This window comes from Puma concolor, chromosome A1 (assembly GCF_028749965.1).
Source record: "Puma concolor isolate L17-30 chromosome A1, mPumCon1.1.hap2, whole genome shotgun sequence".
Taxonomy (NCBI): domain Eukaryota; kingdom Metazoa; phylum Chordata; class Mammalia; order Carnivora; family Felidae; genus Puma; species Puma concolor.
In genome coordinates, this window is record NC_141667.1 from 233,221,057 (window position 1) to 233,246,225 (window position 25,169).

Consider the following 25,169-nt stretch of genomic DNA (forward strand, 5'->3'; position numbering starts at 1 on the left):
TGGGGAAGATATTTTTAACAGGCCACAGGTGTTACTCAACACTCATAGACTCTTAGAGAAGGGACCTTAGAGATTTAGTCCTACCTCCTCAGATGAAGACATCGAGGGTCAGGTAGGCAAAGCGTCTTGGCAAAGGTCTCATAGCTAATTCATGACAGCGTCAGGCCGTTTCATTTCCTGGGAAGTTATTTTTGCTGGTACAAAAATGCTGTCTCTCGCGTTCTTTCAAACTGATGCTTACAGTAGATGAATAGTCTCAGGAGGTATCACTGCTCCCGGTCGGGGACGACCGGGCTCTTTCTTCAGCCTCCCTTCTCGTCTGCCCGAGTTAGGAAGCCGAGAGTAAGAGGAGAAAAGTGGGAGAATTTGAAACTGTTCATTCATGCTCCCTTATGCCTTGGATTCTGTTAGGAAAGAGTTATAACGAGCTTTACTGAGAATGATGTCTCCGCCTCTCTTAGAAGAACGATCCGAAACGCAGCTAGGCGCAGTGGTTTTGAAAGATGTGGCGTTTTTTAGCGGTGGTAGAGGTACCCGGCAATGAGCAGCAACATCATGTGTCAGAAATGCCGGGGTCTTGGGCTGGCAGTGGCGGTCACTACGTCCGTTGCCATATGGCTACTAGAAAGCTGCAGAGGAAGCGTGAGCCAGGGTTTCTGTAGGTCCTGCCATCCTCTGCCTCCTGCCTTTCTACCTCCACTTGCGTTTAGGCCTAGCACAGCCTGGGCCAGGGCGGTCATTGGATAAAGGTTGGAGTTAGGGGAGTGGTGGATAACTAACTTTGTGAGTTAGTTCGAAATGTGTTTCATACTCCTGAACTCATTGGTCAATTGAAGCATTTTCAATGGCTCTCATTCCGGGAGGCCTGGTGGGAACAGCTCTGTGGTGGCTAGCCATGAAGAAGGAGCAACCAACGACCAGAGGCCCTGGAAAATCACATGGCTAGAGAATCAGGAATTTCTAGACCAAGGCCTGAAGCCTAATTGTGGTGAGATTTGGGCCTCTTTTTTCTTCCGTCCTTCGGTTTCTCTGTGGATGGGAGCCACCCTCCCTCCTGGTGACCACCCTAACTCACCCCAGGCTGATGTGGGTCCCTAAGAGTGCTTGGAATTTCTCCAGCCGGGCTACACAGGAGGCAAATACTCCCAGCGTCCTGTGAGTTTCCATCCTAATGAGACAAACCTGACTGCGGAGATTGCTGTGGGGAATGACATAGGCTTCTCAACAATGAGTTCCCTGAGGACAGTGCCTAGATTATTCATCTTTAAACTCCTGGTGCCTAGCAGAGAGCCTGGATCGTGTGTTTGCTGAATGAATGAATAGTAACATTTCACATCAAATGACGCCTTGTTATTTACAAAGTGATTTATTTCCCATGCATTAACTCATCCGCACAACTGGATGGTAGGCAAGACTGTTTTACAGATGAGGTCACATGGCTGTAGGTTGGAGAGGTGACTTTCAGACTCTAAATCTGTTGACATACTGAGACTGCCCTTGCTAAGATACTCTGCCAAAGCACTGAGAGAGCTGAACAGGGATTCAGATAGACGTTGGTGGTTTCTGAATTTTGTTCCTAAATCTGGAGTAGCCGTAGCCTTCCTCTAAGTTTCTCCCTAATGGTATGGTTTTGTGCTATTTGCTAATCACTGTGGGTGTGTAGGTTTTTTATTACATTTGAGTTAAATAAAATTTGGGGGCTGGCCTGGTAAACTGGTGAATCCCCATGTAGTTTGTAGCAGCTATTTCCTATTGATATACATTTGGCGTGATATACTATTGTACCTCATACAGGTTTTGGTAATTTCAATTAACTGGATTGTAGCTTTATGGCCCTAGGTCTTCAAGAAACACATGTTCAAACATTCTCCCCGCTTAATGAGATCCTTGTTCCTGTTGAACTTCTACGACCTTATTGGAAATCAATGATTGCTTCTGATCTTCCAAATGCAATGCTGAAAAGACCTAGATGAAATCACTATACAAAATGCTTTGAGATTGCAGGATGTGGAGAGCGCGCTGTCATTAAAATGAATGATTCTTCTTGGAGGTAAACCGTATTTTTAGTCTGTGCGTCTATTGTGCTTGAGGGGATTTCTCTGTGCAGAATTATTTCCTCCAAATAATTCGCACGCTCACAGCACTCCTGGTAGCAGGTATCACCTAACTCCTAGAGGGCAGCTGAGCTAAAGCGAGCTTTCCTTTCCTAGCAACTGTTGCTAGGAGGGGCGTGGCTTCGGAGTCCCGAGAGGCCGCCTTAGGCCGCCCCCCCCCCCCCCCGCCGCCCCCCGGCGTAGACTACATTTCCCATGATGCTCGAGGGTGGTCTCCGTAGTGACGCACTGGGTGTCCGCGGAGCGGTGGGGGGGGGGGGGGCGGGGAAGAGAGGAAGGCGGGGGCGGTGGCGGCGGCTGCGAGGAGGGGCCGTGCTCTCCCCGTGTCCCCGACTTGCGCTCAGGCGGCTGCCGCCGCCGCCGCCATGTTGGCTTGAGAGGCGATGACAGGAGGCGGCTGCGGCGTTTGAGACTGAAAAGTGGAGGAGGTGGAGGAGGAGAGACAAAGCTCCGAGAGGAAACCATTCCCGGGCTGAGGAGAGGGAGGACCCGGCCTCTTCCGGGGACCAGCCGAAGTCGGCGTCGGAGGGGAGGGGAAGGCGGCGACGGGGGGTGGCGGAGGCAGGAGAGGAGCGCCGAGACCCGCCGCTGCCCGGAGGCGCCCGCGGCCTGAGCCCCGAGGGGCCGTGGGGTCTCCCGTCCGGCCCGAGCTCCCCGCGCCCCCACCTCCCTCCCCCCGCTCGCCGCCCCGGGCTTTCGCTTCGGCCCCCAACTAGTTAAATGCCCTTGAGCGCGGGTTTCCGCGGCCCGGCTCTCAGCCCCGGCAGCGCGAGTTGAGCCGTTTCCCCGAGCCGACCGCCGGCGCCGGTTCCTGCGCGGCCGCCACTCACTGCTCACGCGTCCATGTGTAGCCACATAGTTATCTATGTACATCCACGCCGGGGCATTTTCCTCCTGCTTAATGAGGACTTGACTCGGGAGCAAGTGTGAATCACTGCCGGGCTGGGAAAGGAGGAAGGCGGATTTAACCCCCTCCCACCCCGCTCCATGTCCGTGTGTCACTCGGCTCGGTCTACCTGGCGCGGCCGGTCCTGGAGCTGCTGCTGCTGCTGCTGACGACGACGACGACGACGACGACGGGGGCTGCTGCTGTCCGCCCGGGAGTTCCCTCCGGCTCCGGCCACCCAGTTCCTGGGGATTGTTCCTCTTCGCTCGGAACCTCGGCCAGGCCGGCACTGTGACTCCGAAATAACTTATTTTTTGGAAAGCACATCACGAACCGATCGAGATCGTTAAGGTTGATTTCTGTAGCTTGAAGACTTCTGCTCTTTTTTGTTTGTTGTAATTTTTCCCCCCCGGTGAACATCTGGGTGTATATCAAACGGCAAGATGTCCAGTAATGTCCCGGCGGATATGGTAAGTGAAGGATAAGTTACGACACTGATTTAATTGTGGTTTCCAATCTTATTTAATCAGAAAGGATGCAGGCGTGGGGTGAAGGTCTGCGGGGGACTGTTGAAACGCCACGGTGCTGGGAGATTTGGAGAAGTTGGAGGTTCTGGTGTCCCCGTCTTAGGAAGTACCGCTTTTAATATGGCTTTTCTCATTTGGTTGTGTTTTCTGAATCCTTTAAGACGATGGAGAAGTAGGGAAGATGTGGCGATGTAGCTTGGAGAAAATCTCCCCCCTGTCTGTTAGAAGCCTTTGAACACTTGATCTTAGAGCTTCTGAAAACGTCAGTGACAGTGGGCAGAGCTGAGGACGGGTGTCCTTACTAGATACAGAGGTAGACAGGAAAACGGGAATCTTGTTCTATGACACTGACGGGATCATTAATGCAGTAGATACAAACTTGATGTTTTCAAGCGCAGGGACGTGTAGGTCTGCAAGAAAAAGTCTACTAGAATTCGCTGGGAGCTTTTCAGTATGTCTGGGTGAACAAGTACGGCAGCAGAAATGTTAAGATGTTTCGGAATTTTTACAGATCTAGACTGACCGCATATTGGTGCTTCTTACGGATTTTCAGGACTTTCAGTAGCAAATATTTACTCGTATTACATCATTGGACTTTTCAAAGCTAATAAAACAAATTATTGAGCCTTGATCCTTGAATTTTGAGAACTTGAACTTGAAACAAAAAGTCCTCTTGCTTATTGATGCTTTTCTTTGTGTTTCTCAAGGTTCATGTTTGTTAATATTGTGAGTGTGTTGGCTAACAGTAACCGTGCAGGCTTGCAGTGCTGGGAGGGGGTGGGTTTGTGCGAATTGAAATTACACTCCGCAGTCTTAGGGACGAACATAATGCAATTAACAGGAAGATGAATGATCTTGTTTATGAAAGAATTGAAGTTAACATAACATTAACATTTGAGTGTTCGTGTATTCCAGTGAAAAAACAAAATTGAACTTTGCTGGTTAAATTTTAAAATGTCAGATGTTTCTATAGGATCGAACCTCATTTACAGACTCAAAAAAACCACCCACCTAAATGGCTGTAAATGGCATCTTTGACCTTGGTTTAAAGCCATTTTGCTTACGTTTGATTTGCCATTTAACATGCTATTTTAATGTATAGGAACCACAATGTTCTGTCTCTTGTGTGGCCACACAGCAACTTACACTCTCTTTCCTGAGTCTTAAAACTCGTGCATCGTCCCTTTAGTTTTCCTTTCCCTCCTGGTGTGCACACCCCAGAATGGTCTCCTGCCTGCCCCATTAATGGTAGCTGGATATGGTTTCCTCCACTCCACTCTCGAAGTTGCCTAGATAGGTCTCTGGACTGAGCTGGAAAGTGCTATTTGCCCTGTTAGTTGGGTGTTTTTGGGGCTCATTGCCCCCAGCAAAGATTGGTTCTCTAAAGCCTCCATTTTATATCAGTGCAAGGTATGTCCACTCTAAGTACTGTTCATTCTGCCACAGAAATTGTAATGAAATAGATTTGTGTCATTAAAACAGTGCCACTACTTTCTTTAGGCCCAGTGCTGAAGACAAGCGGAATGTGCGTAGCATCAGTTACAAATTGCAATGACTTGGGGAATACGGTTTCCAAGTCAGAGAGAGAGAAGGTTCGGAAGCTAATGCTCGGATCAGGGGGACGGGAACTAGTGGCAAGGTTTTATTAATAGGTGCAGTTATAAAATGTAACTATTTCTGTTTTAGACTGTATTTTAAGGCCTTGATTCGGTGGTGCTTTGAGATCCCTTGATTAAAGGTGATAGGCAAGGGCAAAGCAGTATTATGTAATAAACATATAATGCCCTGATGATGCTGTTTCAGAGTGTGCCTAATCTACACCTCAGATTAGATTGTTCTGAGTATTTTTCATGTCTAGTTTTGAAGTTGCTCAACTTGTTGGAAGTCTTGAGGCTTTTTTCCTCCTATGTCACAACCTCTTAAACCTTCATTTGCTGTTACTTCCTTAACATTGCATTTTTGCTTAAAAAGTGCCTTCATTAGATACGTGCCTAGAATTCTCAACTTTTTGAAACGTAACATGACAAATATTGGTTAGAGGTTGTTGATTACAATGTTTTGTATTTGTTAAGCTCTTCGTATCAATAACTGATAGTTTGCGTTTACTTTCAGAACAGTTTTACCACTTCGAATCCTACCCTACCCCCACTGCTTTCCACAGTCTGACCTTTTTTTTGCAGCATAAACTCCCAACTGATCAGGATACGTATGAATACATACATTTTTGCTAGGTGCAGTAAAATTTTCGAGTTTCTAGTGGTGACAGCTAGTATGTGCTGTGTAGAAACAAATGTTACGCTTTTACATGTTAATGATGCTTGTCTGTTGTAAAGGAAAATTCGTAGTTGGGAGATGAGGTGGGGCAGTGAAATTATAACCTCTATCATGTTTTCATTAAAGATAATTCATTCTTGAGCTACAGTAATTGCTAAATCAATTGATGTTTTTGATAAAGTCTTTATATGACAGCGATTGTGACTGACTTTAAAATAGGTTTTTTAGCATCGTTTTTTGTTTTATAAATATAACTCACATTTCCAATTTCTTTCGAAACATTCAATAAATTTTTGTGTTTACCATAAGGAGTCTCTTTTTTTATAATCCGAATTTAGCAAATCCATCTTTTTTGGAGGGGGAGTGGCACCCCTAGTGAATGGATTTGTAAAATTTACAGTTGGTACTTTAGCAATTAACATTCTGTAAATGTGATCTATAAATAAGTGTATTTACATAAAATACTGGTTTTTCTTTGGCTAAGAGTGATTGGGTTTGAACTAAGAGATTTACTAACATTCTAGTGTAATAACTTATTTGTGAAAAAAAGTCTAAAAATATCTGAACAGAATATCATTGTAATGCATTGTGTTTAAATGATTCATTTCCTTTATGTTTGTTTTCCCAGCCCAAATCATAATTCATGATGGGGCAGTATTCATTGTTAATAATTGTAGGATGGATTATGTTAATGAGTTTAGGTTTTCTGAAAGAGGATATTTACTCTTTCTGTTAATAGTAAGGCCTAAGGCTGGGTAGATGAGGTGATGATTTTGTTTTCTGGACTGGGAAAGCTATCAAGAAATAAATTACTGTATTTATGAAAGTATTATATAAAACATTTGAGCTGCTGTTTAGAGCTTTGGACTAAAATTATATTTTATGATATCTACAAAATTGAAAGCCCCACTTAAGAAAGAAATTGGCCGTGTGAGGATAACAGCAAAGCAATTTTGGTATTTGAAACATTTTTCGGTGATGAAACTCTTGGAGAAAAGCTCTATCTTTTTAAGCTGTTCGTGTAGAAATTGTAACAGATAGAACAATTTTTAGTCTGAGGTTAAATAAGATCATGATAATTTGAGTTTTTTCAGTGCTTAAGGACTATTTTTATTGTAACGTATCTCTTCCATTTGTGGAGAAATGTGGGAGCCCTCTGGTGGACAGGAAATTACCAAAATGAATTTCCTTTCAAAGTGAACTTCTATCACTTTTCCAAGTTGAAGTAAAATGACCGACATAGAGTCTACCAGGGGAAGATGTCATGCTAGAAAAAGGCCCAGGGAACAGAACATTTTTAACTTCGAAAAAAGAGGATGTAGTACCTCACATGTTCTCCTTACCTACAGCTCCTTTTAATTTTTCTTTCTCTTGCTGGAAGTCTCCTTTCAAGTATAAGTGGAGAGGTTTTATGAAGCTAAAGGGTGGATAAATAAGTACGTTTATATATAGAAGTGTGTGACCTGAGGAACAGCTTGAAGAATGTATCTCCAGTGGAATGTTCTTCTAAAATTGTTTGCCTTGAATATGTCTTGCATTCCGTGTTCTGGATGAGACACTTATTGTTAAGAAAACAAAAGACAATTTACCTCAGCTTTGAATGCCTTTTCCTTTCTAGCTCTGAATCCTCCTCCGGCTCATGTTCCTCTCCTGTGAAAATGGCTTTTAGTTCATTTCTAGCCCTCAAGTGTGAATCCTCTTCTGTCAGTGCGTTTGAGATTCTTCTTCTACGATGACAATTATATAGATATGTCTTATTTCTGATTTTTAAAACAGAATAGATATTTAAGAACAAATGAGTGAATTTTCTTGACTCATGGAGCATTATTGTCTTTGTTACTTGTAGAAAAAGTAAATATTGTTCCATACCACTGCTAATTATGCTGTTAAATATGAAGTGTAGGATGTCGTCTTCTCTTACTACTTTGAATATGAAAAATGTATTTTTAATATTAAGGCTTGAAATTATTTTAAATTAGTGGCTGCCTAATAATGGCTCTAGTTTTCATAATAAGGAACAGTGGAAGTATTTTAGGAGAGCGAAATATATGCTTCTTAAATATATTCTTTAAGAATTCCACTCATTCTGGGAGAAGAAATTGAAAGTGATTGTAGAATATATGGTAACTGGAAACACTGGGGAATAAGTCATTCTAAATCAGTCAATTTTCTGAGTACATGAAGGCTCTTTTGGAAATAGTTCAATCTAACGAGTTGGATTTCTGTCCTGTTTACTTAAGCATAATACACTACGCATAATTTAACTTATTTTTGGTGATCTAGAGTCATCGTTTGAATAATGTCGATTGGGTTCAATGAGGGTTCCTTGTTGAGTGCTTCTCTGTGTAACGTATCATTATTCTATAAACTACAATTTCACACCCTGAACACCTAATATAGATTGTGAAGCTTTATGCCCCTTGGCTGTGTCAGTAATTTCCAAAGTGACATGAGGCAAGTCAGTTGAGATGTGAGAATAATAATATTAGAATTTGTATTGGTTCATTTTATGCTCCAAAAAGGGGGAGGCATTGAGGTTTTGTATTAATATATGGATTGTCTCTGAGGCTTTTCTAGGCCCACATTCAGATGGTTACAATGAGTGTGGTTTGCTGCAGGAACTTAGGGGAGTTGTGTAATGTAGAAGCCAACAGCATGAGTTTTCTCAGAAGTTTTGTGGTGTTTCTGTGGTATGTTACATAGTTAGTTTAAAAAATGCCTTTTAAAAGACTATGACTTTGAATTGAGATGGGGAGCAGAGGCTCACTGTCCCAAGTATTTAAAAGGGTTGCAAAAAAAAAAAAAAAAAAAGGAGTTGTAGAACTTAAACCTGAATTACACATTTTATTATAGATGCTGATTTTTTCCATGGTGATAAGAAGCTATCAGTATTATGCTACCTAGCAGATATTTTTGAGAAAACAAACAGTAAGTTGTCTCTACAAGGCAAAATTGACATTTTAATCATTAAGTGAGAAAGTATCTGCTTTTCAGAAGAAACTAATGTTATGGAGAGAGCATTTTGAAAACATGTTTAGACATTTCCAGTCTGTTGAAAAATCTTACAGAGAATTTCGGTGGACTTTGGACCCATTTGTTAGAACCTAAAAAGCAACACATTTTACTCAGCTTGCAAAAATATCTGACGTCAGGAAAAAGAAAATGTTCATAACATTGACATCTGGTAACTGACTTTAAGTTTTTCTTTTTCTTTTTTACTTTTTTGAGTTTGTTTTGAGAGAGAAAGTGAGCAGGGGAGGGGCAGAGAGAGGGACAGGAGAATCTCAAGCAGACTCCACGCTGTCAGCACAGATCCTGATGTCAGGCTCAGACTCACAAATTGTGACATCGTGACCTTTTTTTTGTTTGTTTTAATTTTAATTTTTTATTTTTTAAAATTTACATCCAAATTAGTTAGCATATAGTGCAACAATGATTTCAGGAGTAGATTCCTTAGTGCCCCTTAGTGACGTCATGACCTGAACCAAAACCAGGAGCTGGATGCTTAACCCACTAAGCCACCCAGGTGCCCCCAGTAACTGACTTTTAATAAAAATTTGTGCGGGGCTGCCTGGGTGGCTCAGTCAGTTGAGTGTTCAGCTCTTGATTTCGGTTCAGGTCATGACCCCAGGGTCCTGGGATCAAGCCCTGTGTGGGGCTCTGCGCGTGGGGCCTGCTTGGGATTTTCTCTCTCCCTCTGTCATCCTGTGCCCCCCCCCCAACACCCCACTTGCTGCGCACATGCTCTCCTTCTCGTAAAATTAAAACAACAACAACCAACTTGTGCATATTTGGTGATAGAAAAGTGATACAGTTTAGTAAACCAGTAAGTGACCTATTTTTCCATAAAGATCTATGCATCTTTGTGAACTAAGTTTTTCAGTTAGGATTTATAGCAGTGCTTTTTTTAAAGTTTGTTTTTATTTATTTTCATAGAGATATGGAGAGCAAGTGGGGAACGGGCAGAGAGAGAGGGAGGCAGAATCCCAAGCAAGCTCCATGCTGTCAGTGCAGAGCCCAATGCAGGGCCTGATCCCATGAACTCTGAGATCATGATCTGAGCCGAGATCATGATCTGAGCCAAAATCAAGAGCCAGACTCTTAACCAAGGCGCCCCTGACTTATAACAGTTCTTAAATCATCAAAATACATTGAACTTTACAAATTGAGAAGGCAAGATTTCAAAAAAAAATTTTTTAATGCTTATTTATTTTTGAGACAGAGAGAGACAGAGTGTGAGTGGGGGAGGGGCAGAGAGAGAGACACAGAATGCAAAGTAGGCTCCAGACTGTCAGCACTGAGCCCGATGCGGGGATCTGAGCCAAAGTCGGACGCTTAACTGACTGAGCCACCCAGGCCCCAGGAAAGCAAGACTTTTAAAAAGGCATGTTAACAGTGCTGTCACTTAAAATGTTAATAGTAATAGCATTTTTAGTGATTGCAAGATTAAAACAAATTAATATTTAACATGGTTAATAGTTAAAATTGAAAACAATGTTTTAATCTTTTAATTTGTTTTGGTATTTGTTTTATAATGCACATAAAATATGATTTGTAAATGAAGATACATATATTGGAGGTATATGCGCAAGCATTTTAGAGCTGGGATGTTCAGTCAAAAGAATTTAGAACCATTGCATAAGATGACTGCAGATTTCTGAGCATTTTGAGTTACTGTGTTTGATATTTATAGTTTTTTTGTCCCCTGCCTTGTTGAGCAGTTATATTTTTCTTTGGTCAGTATGCTTGCCTCTCGCTCTCTCTGACCATTTACAGTTGCTGATTCTTATTTGCTATGGATGTGGAAGACAGATTTTCAAAGTTTATTAAAGTATGTTAAAAATATCAAATGGTGTCCAAGTAGGATTTTCAGGAGTTGCCCTATAGCAAAGTGCATGATCTTTATTTCATGGACTTGATCATGTCTATTCTGGTTGCTTAGAGTTCTGTTCACTTGAGGGGCTCATTTTCTGATCTTAACTGTGTTTTGCAGAGATGTAGATTCTTGATAGTGAAAGGTACATGACTAAAACAATAAAATTACACGTACAGCTTTATTTTGAGCCGAGAGCAAGGAGTAGGTAGTCTTTGCTGTGTGCTTGCTATACCAGGCAGCTGCTTGGCATTTTATATATCATGTTACATGATAACATTTCCTTTAAGTGACCCTGGGTAACTAGAGTTGGTTTATAGGTAAAGAAGCTGCTACTGCCTACCAGGGTAAGACCACCAGGAATGCATCTGGAGTGAAACAAATTAGGTTAATGACGTGCTGCAGCAAAGAAGGGCGCCTGCCATGCCAAGCCCCAGTGACAGGAAATGGGAGAGGTTTGGGGTAGGGTTTGGGTCGAGCTGCATGATTCTAATGAGGAGCCGGGGGAAGTACAGACTAGCTCTGGATTGTATACCCTCAGCCACGAAGTGCAGGTGGGTTAGTAATCTCTCAGTGATCTCTCAGCTGTCTTTGTTTAGGAGGCAGGAGAAATAAAGGGGCTGGGGCAGATGTTAGTCATTTTGGAACTCTGGTGTGGCCGTGGGAGAAGTTTTGTTGCCTATTGGTCTTCTCTTGGCCTTGCTGTGTCTTGTCCAGACATCACAGGGTGATTATCAGCAGAGCTGCTTTTTACTTTCTCACAGTCGAGGTTTAGAGAGGGTAAGGAGGTCATAGAGCCGGTAAAAAGTAGAGCCGGGATAGGAATTTGGGTCTGATGGTAACAGTGATAAGGGAGCTAAGCCCTTTCCCCCTCCTGTACCTGCTAAATCCCTCAAGCACATTCTCCAAAGCAGAATACCTTAGATTCCTTACCAACACCTCACTGCTGGCGTTCACTGCTGGTTGGTCTGAGATAGCGTGGTAAGGTAGAGCTGACACCTGTTTTATAGATCTTGGCAAAATACCGTATAACCTCTGGGTTGGAATGATTGTAATGAGCGTGGATTCTTTTGTTAGTTGCTAGAATTAAAGGGAGTTTTCTTTAAACTTGTTGGAGCTTTGAGTCTCCAACAAGTTGGAGCTTTGAGAATATATATATTATACAGTAGAATTTTTTCCTATAAACTCACCACTTTGAATGTAGAAACTATTATTGCTTTATGTATCTAACGCAGATTTTTAATGGATTCAGTGCTTTCAGAGTATTTTGGTTTTGTTTTTGTACTGTAGATACTTTTGTGTTGCAGGTTTTCTTTTTTTTTTTTAATTTTTTTTTTAACGTTTATTTATTTTTGAGACAGAGAGAGACAGAGCATGAATGGGGGAGGGTCAGAGAGAGGGAGACACAGAATCTGAAACAGGCTCCAGGCTCTGAGCTGTCAGCACAGAGCCCGACGCGGGGCTTGAACTCACTGACCGTGAGATCATAACCTGAGCCGAAGTCGGCCGCTTAACCGACTGAGCCACCCAGGCGCCCCTGTGTTGCAGGTTTTCTATTGATTGGTTCAAATCCAGTAGCATTTTTGTGGTCTGTATAAAATATATATGTGGGCAATTTTCTATGACTAGATTCTGAGAAGAAAATGTTCTTCCTGCTGTTGAAAATTGTCTGAGGCGTTAAATCTTTTGTTTATGAACTTAAATTAAGATGGTAATTCATTATGTTTAGAAAAAATGTTCTCATGATACATGTTCGATTTTCCTTACTTTCACATAAAATTAGTGTTTTTGCCTTAGAAACATTCGTGCTTTTGTATGCTGCTTTTTTCACTTAGTCATATGTCATAAAGAGCTATCCATACAAAGAAGTGTAGAACCATATTATAATTTTGAACTGATTCTGATGTACATAAATTGTTTAGCTAATTTCATACCTATGGGCATTTAAAAGCTATTGTAAACAATGATCTAATGCATATTTTAAAACATATCTCTGTACCTCGTCTGATTATTTTATTTCGTTTTTAAAAATGTTTGTTTTTGAGAAAGAGCACGAGCACAAGTAGGGGAGGGGCAGAGAGAGAGGGAGACACAGAATCTGAAGCAGGCTCCAGACTCCGAGCTGTTAGGGCTCGAACCCACGAGCTGTGAGATCATGACCTGAGCTGAAGTCGACGCTTAATGGACTGAGCCACCTACGCGCCCCTGGTTATTTTCTTAGGATAAAAGTCTTAGGAATGTAGTTGCTGTGTGTTAGATATGTGTTAAAATTTGGGGGGGAAGAGGGATACATTTTTATAAGTTTAAAGCATCCTTGGAATACTCAATAACTTTAACTTTTGTTTATGCGTTACCCTGTTCATATGCTAGATTATATTTCATTTACAATGTTTGCATTTTTGTTCATGAAAGAGGTTGACTAGTAAAGGTTTAGTTGTCAAGCTTATGATGACTTCATAAAATGAGCTGGGAAATGTTTTTGTATTCTTTGGTAGAGTTTGTGAGGATTGATTTTATTTCATCTATAAATGTTTGGAAGAATTCACTGGTGAAGCCATCTGGAGTTTTCTTATGGGGATTGTTGACTCTTACATACATACATGAAGGACTATTCACATTTTCTGTTACTTTGTCAATTTTTACAAGTTTTGCTTTTCAAGGGATTTGTCCATTTTATCAAAATTTTCCAATTTGGCTTACAATTTTACACGCTATCTTTTTATCTATCTATCTATTTATTTGATGTTCATAATATCTGTAATGATACCTGCGTTTTAAATCTGCTTACTGGTGATTTGTGCTTCCTCTTTATCTCCATCAATTTTTAAAGAGCCAATTTTCAGATTTAAAACATTATTTTCTAATTGATTCCTGCTTTTACCTTTATTTCTTTCCTTCTAGCTTTTTATTTTTATTTATTTATTTATTTATTTTTAATTTTTTTTTTTAACGTTTATTTATTTTTGGGACAGAGAGAGACAGAGCATGAACGGGGGAGGGGCAGAGAGAGAGGGAGACACAGAATCAGAAGCAGGCTCCAGGCTCGGAGCCATCAGCCCAGAGCCTGACGCGGGGCTCGAACTCACGGACCGCGAGATGGTGACCTGAGCTGAAGTCGGACGCTTAAACCGACTGAGCCACCCAGGCGCCCCTCCTTCTAGCTTTTTAAAAAAATTTAATTTGCTGTTCTTTTTTCCAGTTTCTTGAGATGGATACTCAAATCATTAACTGTCAGTCTTCTTTTTTTAATTTTTTTTTTAACGTTTATTTATTTTTGAGACAGAGACAGAGCATGAACGGGGGAGGGTCAGAGAGAGGGAGACACAGAATCGGAAGCAGGCTCCAGGCTCGGAGCCATCAGCCCAGAGCCCGACGCGGGGCTTGAACTCACGGACCGCAAGATTGTGACCTGAGTCGAAGTCGGACGCTCAACCGACTGAGCCACCCAGGCGCCCCAGTCTTCTTTTTTTAATGTATGTATTTAAGTCATGGAATTTCCCTATAAAAGCAACTTTAGCTGGATCTCACAAGTCTGATATGTTTTTATTTATCACTCAATCCAAATATTTTAAAATATCCATTGTGGTTTCTTATTTGATCCGTGGATTATTTCACCAGCTGTGAGATCATGACCTGAGTGGAAATCAAGAGTTGGACGCTTAACTGAGCCACCTGGGCACCCCTGGATTGATCCATTTATTGTCATTATCTCTAGTAATAATCTTCGCCTTAAAGCTTGCTTGCTTATGTATGTATGTATGTATGTATGTATGTATGTATTGGATGTAGTATACTTTTGGCTTCTGTTTCCATCTTTTTTTTTTTTTTTAATTTTTTTTTTTTTTAACGTTTATTTATTTTTGGGACAGAGAGAGACAGAGCATGAACGGGGGAGGGGCAGAGAGAGAGGGAGACACAGAATCGGAAACAGGCTCCAGGCTCTGAGCCATCAGCCCAGACAGAGCCTGACGCGGGGCTCGAACTCACGGACCGCGAGATCGTGACCTGGCTGAAGTCGGACGCTTAACCGACTGCGCCACCCAGGCGCCCCTCCATCTTTTTTTAAAACGCTTCTTTGGGGGCGCCTGGGTGGCTCAGTTGGTTGAGCGTCCGACTTTGGCCCAGGTCATGATCTCACGGTTTGTGAGTTCGAGCCCCGCGTCGGGCTCTGTGATGACAGCTCAGAGCCTGGAGCCTGCTTCGGATTCTGTGTCTGCCTCTCTCTGCCTGCCCCTCCCCCACTCATGCTCTGTCTCTCTCTCTCTCTCTCTCTCTCTCTCTTTCTCTCTGCCAAAAATAAACATTAAAAAAAAAGTTGTTTAAAAAAAGAGGACTTTTCAAAAAAAAACAAAAAACAAAAACGCTTCTTTGTCCTTAGAGATAAGATGAATCTCTTCATATACCATATAGTTGTTTTTTTTTTTAAACTTGATAATCTGTGTTGTTTCACATTTAATGTAACTGCTTTAGCACAATTTGGGGGTTTAAATAGACCATTTTTGTTTGTTTTCTACTTGTACTATCTTTTATAACATCTTTCCTCATTTCTTGCTTTCTTTTTGATTAAACATTCCCCCTCCCCCCCTATGTTTCCCCTCTTAGCTTTTTTGTTATAAATTCTTTTATTATCTCCTTACTGGCAACCTTAAGATTACAATATACATCTTTGACTTATTTGAGTCTATCATAAGTTATTTCCTTACTGCTTCCAGGAAAATGGAAAGGCCTTACAATATTTGAATCCCATTTCTGTATTCCATGCTTTGCTTTATTGTAAACCCCCAAAGATGACATTATTGTTGCTGTTGAGATAATAGTAATGGTAGTAGTAATTAGTAATAATAGTGTTGCTGTTTTTATTAAAATAGCCGTTACTCATCACTTTATCGTCACATTTACCCTTTTTGGAAGCCTTCATTTCTTACTGTTTTACTGCATTGACCTCTGGGTCATTTTCCTTTGTTATATATAAGGAGTTCCCTGTAGTATTACTTTCAGTGCAGGTCTTCTGGTAATAAATTCTCTGCCTTCATATGCCTTAAAAGTGCATTTGTTTTGCCTTCATTTTTAAAGGGTCTTTTCTTTCTGCACTTTCAACTTATTTTATAATTTCTGGCTCCCACTGTTTCTGTTAAGTCAGCTTTTGGTTTTACTGTTGCTTCTTTGAAGTCAGTGTGTTTTTCTTTGACAGTGTTTAAGATTTTATCTTTGTCTTTGGTTTCCAGCAATTTTACTATTGTGTGCTTATATATGACTTTTATTGTAATTATTCTGTGTAGAGCTTGTGGAGCATCTCGACTCTGTGGCTTGTTATCTTTTGTCACTTTGGGGATTTTCTTAGCTGGTATTCTTTAAATATTGTTTCTGTTCAGTTCTCTCCTTTCCTTCTGTGACTACGGTTACATGTATGTTAGGTCATTTCATAGTTTCTGACCACTCACCCCTACTCTACTCTATCATTTTGGATATTTTTTTACTGATTTCAAGTTCACTTACCGTATCTTCTCTGTGCACTGTTCACTTATACCCAATTATTAAACTCTCAGTTTCAGTTTCTGTATGTTCAGGCCTAAAATTTACAAGTTCTCACAGTGTGTACATAAATTTTCTTGAGCACATTCATCATTGGTGTACTATTCCTGTCCGATGACTCTAATACCTAGATTACCTATGAACCTGTTTCTGTTGTCTGGTTTTTGATCATTTGATCCTTTTTCCTAGGATACTTGGTAATGTTTTATTAACATTATGATGAAAAATTATAGAGGGTTTGAATGATGTTATCTTTTTACAGGTAGGTTTTAAATTTTTTTTTTCAATGTTTATTTATTTTTGGGACAGAGAGAGACAGAGCATGAACGGGGGAGGGGCAGAGAGAGAGGGAGACACAGAATGGGAAACAGGCTCCAGGCTCTGAGCCATCAGCCCAGACAGAGCCTGACGCGGGGCTCGAACTCACGGACCGCGAGATCGTGACCTGGCTGAAGTCGGACGCTTAACCGACTGCGCCACCCAGGCGCCCCTACAGGTAGGTTTTAATATTCTCTGGCAGGCAGTTAGAAAAACATTGGTCACTTTAATTCATCAGTGATTGATATGACATGAGGCTGAATTCTGGGCTGTCAGGAAATTCACTCCTAGTTTGTAGCCCTTCTGTGCTCTCACTTGAAAGTTTGGAGTATTTACCAAGATGTTTCTTTTTGGTAAGCCTTGGCAATTGTAAGTACAATTAACCCTTGAACAACACAGGTTTGAGCTGCACAGGTCCACATATATGCGGACTTTTTTTTTTTTACAATACTGTCAATGTATTTTCTTTGTGATTTTTGTAATAACATTTTCTTGTCTCTAGCATACTTGATTATAAGAATATATATATAATACCAATAACTTACAAAATAAATATGTGCAATAATTGTTTATCTTATTGGTAAGGCTTCTGGTGAACAGTAGGCTGTTAAGTTTTGGGGTGTCAAAAGGTATATGTGGATTTGTGACTGCAGAGGGATTGGCACTCCTAAATCCCCATGTTGTTCAAGGGTCACCTGCTGATGAAAGCCCTGCTTATTTAGTCTCTTTGCAACATCTTTTTGCTGGTTTTTCCTGCATTTCAGTCCATGTTTATGATTCAGCACATTTCTGGAGGGCAAAAATGGAACCAAATGTTGGGCTCATTCTTTGAGATTCCTTTTTATCTGAGATCCTCAATTCCTGCTTACCTCGGTAGTACAGAATTCCAGTTTTGTCTTCTCAGTCCAGTGAGACTGATGCAAACACCAGGATGTGCTTTGTGTTTGGCTTTTATGCTGTGTATTGGTAGTTGGCAAATACCCAAAGGGGAAAGAGTGGCGATCGCGAGGTGTTTCTCTTCTCTGTGGGCTTTTGGCTCCCAATGTCCTGGATGTCTTGGTTGCTCCCTCTATGCCTTCAAATAGCTGAGTTTCTTTGTTTTTTTAATTTTATCTCACTTTTATCGTTGTTTTCAGTGGGAAATTTTGTTTGATATTGCTATTCCCTCATACCTTGACCAAACTCCTCTCCCCACCCCCACACTCCCATTTTGGCCATACACTCACCAGTTCTCTCTCTCTTTTATTCTAATAGTAATTGAGAATAGCTACAATTAATTAAATACTTAACTATGTCACTTCCCATGCCACCATCAGCCCAGCAGTTGCTTAAGTTAGGAGTCATCTTTGATTCCTCGCCCCCCCCCCCCCCCCCATCCAGTCCATTGCCAAATATTTCTGGAATCTGTCCACTGCTCTTTATCTCCATACTACCACTCCAGTGCAAGCACCGTCTTTCTCCCCTGGACTCTCCTGCATTAGTCTTGGAGCTAATTCTTCTCCTTCCATTCGCATCACCCTATACTACATTTTCCAAAATGGTTTGAGTGATGTTTATAAGACATAAATTGCATTCTCTTTGCCTCTGAAAAACAGAAAACTTAAGCAGCTTTCCATTAAAGAATAAATTCACATAGAATAATATAACAGTCCCAAGGCCCTTCAGAGTCATCATCTGGCTCCTGCCTATCCCTCTGATTTTCTGTCATTTGACTTGTGAGGCTTCAGTTACACTGGGTTCTTCTCAGTTCCTCAAACAAGTCACAAGCTCTTTTCCACAGCTAGTTTGAGTCTTCGCACATTTCAGTACCTATGCCAAAAACACTTAGCAGTATACTTCTATGCCCTCTGTATATGGCTAATGCCTTATTTTTTCTGTCCTCAGAAGATACTTCCTGACCATTATCTAAAGTTGAATTTCCTTGCCTTCTTGGTATATGCCTCTGGACTCATTAGTTTCCTCCATAGAACTTGTCACACCTTGTAATTCATTTGTCTGTCTTTCCCCGTAGACCACAGATAGAGTCTATGAGAATAGATATATATAGCTAGCACCTAGTATGGTACCCTTTGTATAGTAAGTTCTTCATAAATAGTTGTGGATGAAAGGAATAAAGGACTGTGATAGGAACTGTACCAAGCTTATTACTCGAAAGATTTAATCCTCCAAAAAAACTCTCAGAATAAGCCTGTCAGGTAGGTAGGTTCTAGTGTTAGCTGTATTTTATTGCTAAGGAAAGTGAGATTTAAGATGTCTGGTCATTTTCCTGAAGCCACTGGCTAGGTGGGCTTTTTTGTGTTCTTGGATTGTTTTTTACTTTTCCAACTTTTTGACATTCTTTACCTCGCTTACGTCATTTCCTCTTCACCGTGTGTTTAAAACTAACTGCTGTAATCATACAAATATTCTGGTATTGCAACTTAAGCTTTTTGCCTAATAACAGCCAAAATGTCAGAAAAGAAATTAGAAATTTGTAATGGAAGTTGAGAAAGTATTAATAGGACTTAAATACTTGAAGTGGTGAATTTTCAGTATGGCTGTCAAGTATTGTGACTTTCAAGCTATAAAATCTCATCCTTTTGTGACTAAATAAAAAGGTTACGTTACAATTAACTACATATATTTGAATATCTATATATATTAAAAACCTATTTGAATAAAACATTTTGAATCTTTTATACCTAAAGGACATACAGATTTTTGATTTTTGCATTCAAAATAATTATAAAATTTCCATGGTAGACATCGTTTTATGTGTATACTTATTAGTCTAATATAATAACCCTGCCCTTTTTATTTCTTTGCATTATTCATTCAGTTAATCAACAACTATTTGTTGAGGATATGCTGTATGCCAGGCATTTTTTAGTCTCTGGTATACGGTGGTAAATGAAACAAAGTCGCCCCCCCCCCCCCCCCCAGTGGAGCTTACATTTAAGTAGTGGGAAGACAGACATTAAACAAATAACTAAAATGTATAGTAGATGTTTGTAAGTACTACAGAGAAAAATAAAGCAGGAAAGAGGTTGAGAGTGCTGAGAGCATGCTTGTGCTGGTCGGTTTTAAATATTGTGTTCAGGGAAGAGCTGACCAAGATACTGACGTTTTTATATGGATCTCGAGGAGATGGGGAACAAGCCATCCAGGCATCTTGAGGAATCACGTTCCAGGCTGTGCGAATACTGCCTCATTCGATTTCTTATTTTTCGGTTTCGCTCACTGTTTCTTCCGCCAGCCCTCCCCTTAAATGTTTGTGTTTCTCACGGTTTCTGTTTTCTTTCCTTCTGCGTGAACTAAGTGATTATTACCTTCCTCACAACTTTTTGCAGCAAACATTTGTTGGATTCCATTGTGCCAGATAGATTCTGTCAATAGTTAGAGGCCATCAGTTTTCTCTGATGTCTCTCGGATCAATTTCCTCTTATCTCCACTACCTTCAGCCAGGTCTTCATCCAGATACTGGTCTGCTTTCTCCACTACTATCTACCTTTCACCCTTCCCCCCCCCCCCCCAGGTTTGCTTTTGAAAACACATATCTCCTCATTGGACCGTTCTACTTAGTGGCTGGCCACCACTTAAAGGCCAGTCCAGGCCACGCTGCTTAGTTGGTGGCATTAAGGCTCTTAGCGGTCGGGTTTTGATCCGTTCTCTTCTCTTGCTGCTGCCCCTCGGATGTGGCGTGTGCTTGAGTTTTGATGACCCCCTTGCTTGACACACATCTTTCTGTTAACTGTTAGCTTCTGTCTTTCATCTTCTCTCTGCTTAGGATGCACCGTTCCTCCCCCTTCTGGTGCCATTGGTACCTGAGACTTGTTCTCAACTGCAGTGCTGACTGGTAGCATCTTGTCATTTTGTCAGGCACTCAGGCACCGTAGGTATCACATGCTGGAGGCTCCAGACCAAGTGACAGTTGAAGCAGAGCTGCCTCCTAGGAGGGACCAGGGGAGGATAGCCAGAGGGCAGGACTGCTTTTTTCCGGCAAGAGTTAGCCACAGTGTAAAGCACCAAGTCCAGAGAGATGGGGCTTAAATCTTGTTTGGGCCTAACTAAGCACCTCTGGTTCTGAGTCCAGAGATTTCTAGGTAGCGGCGAGTCTCAGCATTTCCTGCTGAACCATCATAACTCCAGATGAAGAAGGCCAGATCTACAGAAAAGCCAGGTGAAAGGATTGGAATCCTAGGCGACTGGGCAGGAATAAAGGTTATTTTCTCTACTCTGGTCCTTGTAGATATTGCTGTTTCTTCTACTAGACAGATAATCTGTTCTTTGAGGCAAGAGAGAAGCCCTGTCTCCCTCATCTTGCTCTACTCCTTGCTCTGCTCCTAGCGCTGTGCCTATTATGCAGAGAATACTTCATGAATGTTGAATTAGCACTGCAGCTTTGTCCAGTAGAACTTTCTGAACTGATCAAAATGTTCTTATCTGTGCTGTCCAGTAAATAGCCACTAGCTGCGCGTGGCTTCTGAGCACTTGCACAATGGCTAGTGTGACTGAGGGACTACATTTTTAAATTTTATTTTAATTAACTTAAATGTAAATAGCTATATGTGGCTAATGGGCTGTATTGGACAGTGCAGTCATATATAGTTTACATAGTTAATGCTCTCAGTGGATTAAAGAGATCTCTGGGTTTTTTGTTTTTTGGTTTTTTTTCCTTTCTCTTTCTCTTTTCTTTTGCTTATTTTCCAAATGGTCCCAAGTTGCTAAGCTTTGGGTCCTGTGTGTGTGTGTGTGTGTGTGTGTGTGTGTGTGTGTGTGTGTGTGTGTGTGTGTGATTTTTCTGTTCTCTCAATGTCAGCATTCATTTTTTGCTGCTATCGTTATGTATACGGTCATCAGCCTTACTTAAAACTTTTTGGATTTTAGTCTAAGTGGCATAAAAAGACCGGTAATCAAGCTTATAGCATCCTCTTAAAAAAGAGCAGATAGGTAGGAACCTGGGAGTCATCTTTGACCTCTTTTTAACCCCAGTAAGAATGTGAAATCAGCCTTCAGGAAAGAAGAGAGGGCTAAAAATATAAATAACTGTGCACAGGCAATTGAAGAAAAAATCGTATCAATATGAGATTACATGAATTCACCAAGAGAGAGGGGACAGCCCAAAAGTACAATACCTCTATTTAGAGATGGGAGAGAAAAAGAGCAGAATTACAGGAATTTTTTTTAAAGTTTGTTTATAGTGAAAGCCACGCATGGAGAAACTCAAGGAGGAATAGTCTTGGGCGATAGTAGGCACGGCAGGAAGTGAAGAATAAGGACGAATTAAAGTCCCTTTTGGGTAATATGGTGAAGGCTATGTGGATCTTAACTCACCGTCAAGTATTTCAATGGGGTCAAAACAGTGTTTTCCTTGTAATTCTTCCATATTGAAGTGCCAGGCTTCGATGGATTCAATATGGCCACTCTTTTTGAAGTCATTACTGTTTCTTACTTTCGTGTCCACATCTACCTTTTCTCAACCCTTGCTGTGTGTCCAAATGTTTTGCTTTGCTACTGTATTATCTAGACAGGCGTTAATGGTTCTTTTTGCTCTGTCATTGATTCTTTTTAATCCTGCACAGGTGATTTTCCTTATTACCTAATACTAGGGCTGTTGTTTCAGTAACAACCCTTCAGTTCATGCTTTGATGCCGGGTTTACTAAGAGATGTCATTTCTTGTTAAATTATCCATGCCCGGAGAAAGACAGTTTTGCTAAAAATTGGGGCCACTTGCCTCTTAGGGGTGCTGTCAGACTCCCAGCTGGCATAGGAAGCAAGCACATGGCTCTTTCATTTCCCAAAGTGTTGTCTACTTCACACCTTTGGGACTTAGGACAGGCAGCCAAGAAAAATAAAAAACTGGGAAAATATTTCCCCTAAATATCTTTATTCTAAAATAGAGACGGGTTCATTCTTAGGTTGTGTATAGTGCATAGAGCAGATGTAAGCTTATTGTACTTTTATTTTCAAATTATGCCAACACTGGTCTTTTCTGAAATCTCGTTTCTCAGTTAGAACCACCACATGTACAGCTGAATCCTTCCTGGAATAATTGAAGTGGCCATTGCAGTTGGACACAAGGGGAGAGCAGTCTACCCTGAATTTGTAAAACCTTTTCCTTGTTTACCAGGTGATTTGAATACCTTATGTCAGTGATAGTTACCTGGGAAATGCACTAGAGATAGTCATAAGTACAAAGGGAGATGTCTGAGAATAGGTCCATCAAGAGTAACGAGGGGCGCCCGGGTGGCGCAGTCGGTTAAGCATCTGACTTCAGCCGGGTCACGGTCTCGCGGTCCGTGAGTTCGAGCCCCGCATCGGGCTCTGGGCTGATGGCTCAGAGCCTGGAGCCTGTTTCCGATTCTGTGTCTCCCTCTCTCTCTGCCCCTCCCCCGTTCATGCTCTGTCTCTCTCTGTCCCAAAAATAAAAAAAAAATAAAAAAAAAAAAGAGTAATGAGACAAGAAGAATGGTGCCCACCATTTTCCTTCTGTTTGAAACAGTCAGTACATATATTCATTTTAGCTAAAGAAGAACTTTCTCAATTTGACCATCCTTGTTTTGTTAGTCTTAGCATCTATTATTTTTTTTAAACGTTTTATTTTTTGAGAGAGAGAGAATGAATGAGCAGGGGAGGGGTAGAAAGAGAGGGGGACAGAGGATCTGAAGCAGGCTCTGTGCTGACAACAGAGAACCCGATGTGGGGCTCTAACTCACGAACTGTGAGATCATGACCTGAGCCGAAGTTGGATGCTCAACCGACTGAGCCACCCAGGCGCCCCAGCATCTGTTTGTTTTTTTTTTAAATAAACTGTTTAGAAGGAAAGGTAATCATAATTCTGCATTATCAAGTAGGTTAATGAGATTGCCACTCAGCAATAAATGAATGTAACTTATCTTACATAGTAAAACGAAATGATACTTATCCTTTCTGTGATCTCTAGATTTACTTGTCCAATGTTTTCTAAAGGGAAGTATTTATCTGGCTTGTCTTATTTTGCCATTTTTTTGGCCATAATCTATTTATTTTATGTATTTGCATTTACAAATCTGAATTTCATTGTTTTATTATTTTATTCTAATTTTGTAACTGATTAGAAAAGCAATAGCATTATTGTAAAACTTGTAAAATCGAAAACATTTGAAAGAAAATAATGCCATATATAAACTTAGTACAAATACTATTAATGTTTTTGCTCTCGACTCTCTAGACTTTGTGTGTGTGCACAGTTGATGATTCATTTTGGATTGTTGTGATTTGGGGAGGTCTTAAAGATCAAATTTAAGTGTAGGCAGTTTATATTAAAAAACCTTTATATATTTTTAAATGTTTATTTTATTGGGAGAGAGAGAGAGAGACACAGAGGATCCAAAGTGGGCTCTGTGCTGACAGCAGAGAGCCCGGTGTGGGGCTTGAACCCACGAACTGTAAGATCATGACCTGACCCAAAGTCAGACACTTAACCGACTTAGCCACCTAGGCACCCCCCAAAAACCTTTAAATCTTTGACTTTGTCCAAAGAATGAAGTAGGCTTCTTTTTAACACATCGTATCTGTACCATTACCTTTTTTTTAAAGATGCAGTCTTTCTGGACTTTCTGTAGAGTCTAATATGGATGTGCCTAATTTTAATTCAGTAATTTCCCTAAAGTCAAAGCAAAGCAAATATTCACCTAAATCAGAGTACTACTTTATTTTAGTAGAATCAAAAGGTGGAGGAGTTGGAGTATTTTTATATTTGAGATTTGCAGAAATGCTTATTTAAAGTCTTTCTAATCTCTCCAAAGGACTCAACTTTTTTTTTTTTGTTTTTTTTTTTTTACCCCCTCAAATAATATTTTGCTTTATCCTATTTCTAGTTTGGAGACACGTATATAGTATATGATAATAACATCTATGTACATCTTTATAGTACACAAGAGTTTTAAAAGAATCTTATACTTTGAATTTTATTTATAGTTTATTTACTCCCCTGTCCACCTGTCAAATAAGGTAAAAACAAATTCCTAAATGTAGAACTTACAAAATTTGTACACTGTGTTTACTTTTTAGAAATTGACTTACTGAGTTTAGTCTCTGTCAGTTTATAAGCTACTTTGCTTGCCAGATCTGTTCAACCAAGCAGAGTATTCTAGTGGTGGTATTGTTAATTATACCAAAATTGATAACATCAGCACTGTTTCTCAGCAGTCCTGAGATGAGCGATTTCTGCTTCTAATTTAAGTAGTCCAACAAAGAGGGCTTTAAAAAGACCAGTTGCAGTCACCTGGTGACTACTTATAAAATACTTTTTAGTTACATCTAAGTTCCTTAAGAGCCACATTTGTTAATGATTCTATTTTGGGAACTTATGTGCAGTCAGGTAATTCAGATTATGTATTTCTTTACCACATCAGTACGATACCATAAACCAAAAGTAAGTTTAAAGAACGTTGGTCAAAGTTTTTATATGCCCTTGTACTAGAGAAATATTAAGCAAGTAAGTTGGCATACTAAACCTTGTTATCTGTGGGATACATATTCAATGAATAAAGGATACATTCAGTGATAAATGAATGAATAAGGAAAATGGTAGAAAATTCAACCAAAGAAGTCAGCATATTTTTTTGGAAAGGACAGAGTCTTCAAGTTCCAGGTGAAATTTAAGATGCAGAGGAATAGTAGC

General features: G+C 40.6%; 1 protein-coding gene across 1 annotated transcript in view; it reads left to right on the forward strand.

Moving 5' to 3' along the window:
* The first annotated feature begins 2,386 nt into the window (after nt 1-2,386).
* UBL3 (ubiquitin like 3) overlaps nt 2,387-25,169 on the forward strand; it is a 68,727-nt gene continuing 45,944 nt past the window's right edge. Inside the window, exon 1 of the mRNA XM_025923436.2 lies at nt 2,387-3,470. Coding sequence (XP_025779221.1) covers nt 3,444-3,470 — 27 coding nt within the window. The 5' untranslated portion in view covers nt 2,387-3,443. The remainder of the gene's footprint in view (nt 3,471-25,169) is intronic.